At 41.3% G+C, this 6,325-nt stretch overlaps 2 protein-coding genes across 3 annotated transcripts; one reads left to right on the plus strand and one right to left on the minus strand.

Moving 5' to 3' along the window:
* Window positions 1–204: 204 nt before the first annotated feature.
* Window positions 205–1,835, minus strand: LOC148680246 (uncharacterized). The gene has a single exon (XM_088650031.1). The coding sequence runs from the start codon at window positions 1,622–1,624 to the stop codon at window positions 518–520; it is 1,107 nt and encodes a 368-aa protein (XP_088506157.1). The 5' UTR covers window positions 1,625–1,835; the 3' UTR covers window positions 205–517.
* Window positions 1,836–2,194: 359 nt separating this feature from the next.
* Window positions 2,195–5,828, plus strand: LOC147844786 (uncharacterized). 2 transcript variants are annotated; one of them, XR_015942479.1, is made up of 4 exons: window positions 2,195–5,041; window positions 5,129–5,317; window positions 5,402–5,683; window positions 5,784–5,828. XR_015942479.1 is itself a non-coding variant. In XM_088650035.1 (2 exons), exon 1 carries the CDS (start codon window positions 3,995–3,997, stop codon window positions 5,033–5,035), a length of 1,041 nt encoding a protein of 346 aa, XP_088506161.1. In that variant the 5' UTR covers window positions 2,256–3,994; the 3' UTR covers window positions 5,036–5,317; window positions 5,402–5,660. The 2 variants fall into 2 exon arrangements, 1 of the variants encoding a protein (XP_088506161.1); XM_088650035.1 differs by lacking the exon at window positions 5,784–5,828 and having other exon boundaries at window positions 2,256–5,317; window positions 5,402–5,660.
* The last annotated feature ends 497 nt before the right edge of the window (window positions 5,829–6,325 follow it).

Consider the following 6,325-nt stretch of genomic DNA (forward strand, 5'->3'; position numbering starts at 1 on the left):
TATGCAGGAGTGCCTTGGCCTACTGCAAGGACAACAATGCCATGTGTTATTTGTTGGCATTATAAAGAACCATAATTCTGCCCAAACGGTTATAAAACAAAACTCAAATGTGGAGATCTAATGCATATGAGATGCACTTCCAATGTCAACATACGATGCAAGACATGTATCTTCTTCCTTTGCTTTTTTTTTTTTTTTGCAAATTTATGCACTGTTTCTTGCAATCCTCTGCAAAACCTCTTCCTGTAGTGAAACTTTTGAAGCATCCGATCTGCAATAATTAACTGATTTTAAGTGGGTACACTCACAGGATCGCATACCAGATCTCCTTTAAATCAATTAGCGCATTACAGATGTCAACATCGCAAGTCACCTTATGCGAACTGCTCCATGTCTTTTGAATTACATGGACAGGAATGCAAGGGCCTTTTAAAGATTTTGCCACAGCGAACACACCATTTTTTTCATCCATGCACAGGCTTCGAAGACAAGACAAGACAGTGCAGTGATGTCATGCTCAATATTTGAATGAGCTCTTTGGGTGTGTTTTTTTTAAAAGATTTTTCTTTAAAATACAAATATTGCAGTGTGGACAGTTCACCCTTTGCTCCTGCTTTCTTTGAACAACTGTCACCTTGGCGGTCTCTTGGTTTGGAGTGATAGTAGGATGTACCATTTGCCTGTTTGGGGGAGGTGCCATCTGCCGGTTTAGAGTGCTAGGTGGAGGTGCAATCTCACTGTTTAGAGTGCTAGGTGGAGGTGCCATGTCACAGTTTAGAGAGCTAGGTGGAGGTGCAATCTCACTGTTTAGAGTGCTAGGTGGAGGTGCCATGTCACAGTTTAGAGAGCTAGGTGGAGGTGCAATCTCACTGTTTAGAGTGCTAGGTGGAGGTGCCATGTCACAGTTTAGAGAGCTAGGTGGAGGTGCCATCTGCCGGTTTAGAATGCTAGGTGGAGGTGCCATCTCACGGTTTACAGTGCTAGGTAGAGGTGCCATCGGCTGGTTTACAGTACTAGGTGGAGGTGCCATTTGCTGGTTTAGAGTGTTAGGTGGAGATGCCATCTCACTGTTTACAGTGCTAGGTGGAGGTGCCGTCTCACTCTTTGGAGTGCTAGTTGGAGATGCCATCTCACGATTTAGAGTGCTAGTTGGAGGTGCCATTTCACAATTTAGAGTGCTAGGTGGAGGTGCCATCTCATGGTTTACAGTGCTAGGTGGAGGTGCCATCTCACTCTTTGGAGTGCTAGGTGGAGGTGCCGTCTCACTGTTTAGAGTGCTAGGTGGAGGTGCCATCTCACAGTTTTGAGTGCTAGGTGGAGGTGCCATCGGCCAGTTTACAGTGCTAGGTGGAGGTGCCATTTGCCCGTTTAGAGTGCTAGGTGAAGGTGCCATCTCATGGTTTAGAGAGCTAGGTGAAGGTGCCATCTGCCGGTTTAGAGTGCTAGGTAGAGGTGCCATCGGCCGGTTTACAGTGCTAGGTGGAGGTGCCATATCACGGTTTACAGTGCTAGGTGGAGGTGCTGTCTCACTCTTTGGAGTGCTAGGTGGAGGTTCCATCTCACGATTTAGAGTGCTAGGTGGAGGTGCCATCTCATGGTTTAGATGGCTAGGTGGAGGTGCCATCTCACAGAAGAGGAAGAAGTCTAAAGAGGTAAAGCCACAAGTTGATTTTTAGTGGAACATTCTTTAGGTGCCAGAGTAGAAGACAGATGAGATGCATGCCACTTTTTCCCCATCAGACAACTGGTAGGTACATGGACAAATTTGACGAGTAATTTGCAAAGGTCTTGAGAACTTTGGGTGTGCCTTTGGAACATGAACTGGACTCCTTACATGTACCCAGTCTCCCTGTTTAAAGTTAAGAGTGCGAGCTTTCAATCTAGAGTCTGCATACATTTTCATTTTCTTCTGTGACAATGACACTTGTCTTACTCGCAGCACTCTCACTAGTTGCAGGAGGAAGAATGTTCAAACAAGTCCGCATCTTTCTAACACACAGCAACTCAAATGGAGAGAGTCCAGTTGCAGAATGTGAAGTAGCACGATACACCTGAAGAAATTGTGTTACTGTTGGATTCCATGCTTTCCCAGACACAATAGCAGACTGAATACAGCTCTTGAGCACACGATGAAATCTCTCAATGGCACCATTTGCAGCTGAATGATAGACTGATGTGAATGTATGTTTAATAGCTCTCTTTTTCAGAAAAGCAGCAGACTCCATTAACCGGAATTGACATTCTTTGTCAGATACCAGGTACTGAGGATTTCCAAATCGACTGAAAACTGATCTCAAGAACTTTATCACATTTTGAGTTGTGATCGAGGAAGTAAATGCAACTTCAGGCCATTTACTATGGTAGTCAATCATAGTTATCATATACCGACAATCCCAAGTAGCAGTTTCAAATGGGCCTACAATATCAACAGCCACTTTTTCCCAAGGCACAGACGGATATGGTACAGGTTGTAGAGGTGCAGCAGAAACAACAACTGTCTTATCAGAGGAGGCACAGACTAGACAGTTTTTAATCATCTGACAGACCAAAGAATCCATACCTGGCCACCAATAGAGTTCCCGGAGACGTTGTTTTGTACGGACAATTCCTTGATGACCAGCATGGGCCAGATTCACCAATGTGTGCCTTAATGAAACAGGAACAATAAGAAGTGATCCTCTGAAAACATAGTTGTTTTAAACACTCAACTTATTTCTTACGTGGAAATAAGAACGTAGATCTTTGTCCACAACCACTGATGATGAAGGCCAACCATGGTCAATCTGTGCACATAATGCAATTGATTCTGGACATGATGCAGAGGCAGCAACAAACTCAGCTGGAGTCACAGCAAACATCTCAGATGAGAAAATGCAACAAATTCAGGTTCTGCATCAACCAGTTCCTTTTCAGAAGCTGGCAAAGGCAATCGAGACAAACAATCAGCAGTGTGATTTTGAGAACCAGAACGGTAAATTACCTCATAATAAAAGCACAGGAGTCATGCTCCCCAACGTGCAATTCTCATTCCAGCACGATCAGCACCTTTGGAAGAAAGAAGCACTGTTAAAGCATGATGGTCAGTACGTAAGAAGAATTTTCGTCCCCAGAGATAAATTCTCCATTTTTCAACAGCCCAGACACAGGTTTCCTTTTCAATTGTTAAATACTTGCGTTCAGAGGGTGATAGTGTTCTTGAAGCAAAGGCAACAATACGTTCAGATTGATCTTCATTAATTTGAGCCAGTACAGCTCCTACTCCATAGCTTGAAGCATCAGTTGAAACCACAATCTGTAAATTAGGATCAAATAACGCCAATGCAGGGCTTTTGATTAGCACCTTCTTCACAGTGTCAAAACTGTTCTGTGCTTCTGCTGACTAAACAATCAACTCCTTTTCTGATACAAGCACGCAATGGATTCACTACAGTGGCAAATCTTGGAATAAACTTGTTGTACCATGAAATTAGTCCAAAAAAAGGCTGAAGCTGATGTGCATCTTTAGGAACTGGTGCATGAAGCATAGCATTAAGGTGATCTTCATTTGGATGAACACCTTGTGCAGACACAGTATGGCCCAAGAAGCTTAAACTTGTCTTGCTGAACTGGCATTTCGAAGTGTTCAACTGAAGTCCCACACTCTGCAAAAGCTGAACAACTTTTTTAAACATACCATCATGTTCACTCTGTGTACGACCCCAAACAATGATATCATCCAGATAGCGAGCTACATTTGGCAGTCCTTGCAGTACAGTAGATACCAGTAAGGGCCTTCATCAGAAATTCCAAAGGTCACAATGGCTACTACGGATGTGATAAATGTATCCAAAAGGGAGTCTACACGAATATTTGGATGACCTTCCCAGAAACAACAGTTTGTCTAAGGACCAATCATGACTGATTTGATTCATTAGGTGAGGACTCACACTTCAATGAAAACACACCTTTAGATTCCCTATCTATCGGTCTGGTGACATCATTTCCTCTAGACTATATGCATCTTGTGTGTCTGGGAGTTACACGCAAACTGATATCTCTCTGGCAGAAAGGACGTGTAAAAACACGTTTAGGTCCAATGATTGTCCAGAATGTGTCTTCGCAACTTGCAGAGCTACGTCCTCATACTCCATCAGAAATTAACAGAAAACCAAGATCCCTTGTTGAGTCAGACCGCTGGAAGGCTACTGAATTCCGTACGTTTCTCTTGTACACTGCACCGGTCTGCCTAAAAGGAAATATTCCAAAGGCAATGTATGAAAACTTCATGCTGCTTGCAGTTGCCATGACCATCTTTATAAGTCCATCCTTGTGTGCGGAGTATGCCGACTACGCCGGAAGCCTCCTGTTTTTGTTTTTGAGATGCTGCAGCAGCCTGTATGGAAAAGAAACCTTAACCTACAACATGCATGGCTTAACTAACCTAATTCACGACGTGCACACATTTGGTGTACTTGACAATATTTCTTGCTTTCCCTTCGAAAATCATCTTGGCCAGTTGAAAAATATGATAAGAAAACCCAACAAGCCCTTAGAACAAATCATACGCCGTCTGTCAGAAAAGGAGGCAATGAGAACAAGAGAGTCAGACACAAAGGAAAGCCTACAAAAGCAACATGCCAATGGACTGAATGTAAAAGAGCAGTTTGCAAAAATGCAGTTCACTCTCTCCGAAGTGCAGACATCTACTGGGAACAACTGTGTCCAGTTGAAGAACAAGGATGTTGTTGTAGTGCAAAACCTGGTGGTGGAAGAGCATGGAGAGGTTTTCATTGTGCACAAAACGTTCTGGAGCAAGACAGATCTTTTTGTCTATCCTCTGCCATTATCACAACTAGGCATTTTCCTCCTCTTTGGCATGAAGGGAGACCTTTCTTTTACACAAGCCACCAACATGCTACGAAAGTTTGTTTTGCTTCCATATAAAAAAGACTTAGCTGGGATGCCTATACTCTATTCGCAGGATGTGAGGCCCAAGTCTGATTTCCCCCCTCTTTTTAAGGAAAGTGTAAAAAAGTTTTCTCCTCCAATTATCTGAAAAAAGGTCTGTTTGTTATAAGATATGTTAAAATTAAGTTGGTAAACTTCTTTTGTAAAACTGAGTAACCCATTTTTTATTTTTTGATCACAGTTAATTGTTTGCTGTCGTTCATTTTCCCAATGAGGACCACTGTCATTTCACAAAGCTGGTGCACCGATGATGGATGCTATTGGCCTCCGTTCAAAAGCCAAGAAATAATGAGAAAAGCAGTAATGGGACATGAAAAGCCAAATCCTGAATCATGGGAAATACAACAATGTAAATTATTAAAGACAAAAAGTGAGACTTTCAAATTAATATCAAACCACTAAATGTGTAATTAACAAACTTTAAATTAATTAGCCCCCTCTCTGTTGTTTTTAGATACATATGACAAGGCTCAGGAATGCCTAATTCAGGCTGAAAAGGCTTAGGCATGGAAACAGAGCCAGAGTCTCATCAAAGAAAGAGAAAGTAAGATTTATTGTTTGAGATAAATTACAAAAACACTGCACTAATTAATTTATTATTTTGCTTATTCCTAGACGAAATCCAAAATTTTATCTGACAGATTCTGAGGAACCTGATGGTGATTATTATGATCTCCCGCCACCACCAAATCCCCCCAAATTTGCCCCAAAAAGGGCTATAGCTAAAGCCAAAAAAGTATGTCAAAATATGTATTGTATTGTAACAGTTGTTTATGCACAGTGTCATTGTAATATGTACAGTATAAAGTTAAATTTGTCATTTCTACAATTTACAGTAGCACCCCCAAGTGTCAACTGCCAACATTCCGTCTCTGCAGAGGGTAGGTGCCCCTTATTTAGTGTACTAAATATAAGAAAGCCTTGCTATTACAAATTTTGCAAAAGAATGAATTATGTTGTATTTTTTAAGCAGGAGCCGAAAATAGAGCCACAAATACCAACAAGACATCAGATAACATCTGTCAATGTGGAAAAGCACTGCACAGTCCTTTTAATTATTTGCATGTCTGAAAGGGGTTTTAAACCTGCTAAAATTGTCTTGACCTCTGATGTACAGTTGAAGTCAGAATTATTAGCCCCCCTGTTTATTTTTTTCTCCAATTTCTGTTTAACGGAGAGAAGACTTTAAACACATTTCTAAACATAATAGTTTTAATAAATCATTTCTAATAACCAATTTATTTTTTCTTTGTCGTGATGACAGTAAATAACATTAGACCAGATTTTTTTCAAAACACTTCTACACAGCTTAAAGTGACAAAAAGGCTTAACTAGGTTAATTAGGCAGGTTGGGTAATCAGGGAAGTTATTGTGTAAC

Source organism: Danio rerio, chromosome 4 (assembly GCF_052040795.2).
Source record: "Danio rerio strain M-AB ecotype USA chromosome 4, GRCz13ab, whole genome shotgun sequence".
In the NCBI taxonomy this organism is placed as follows: Eukaryota; Metazoa; Chordata; class Actinopteri; order Cypriniformes; family Danionidae; genus Danio; species Danio rerio.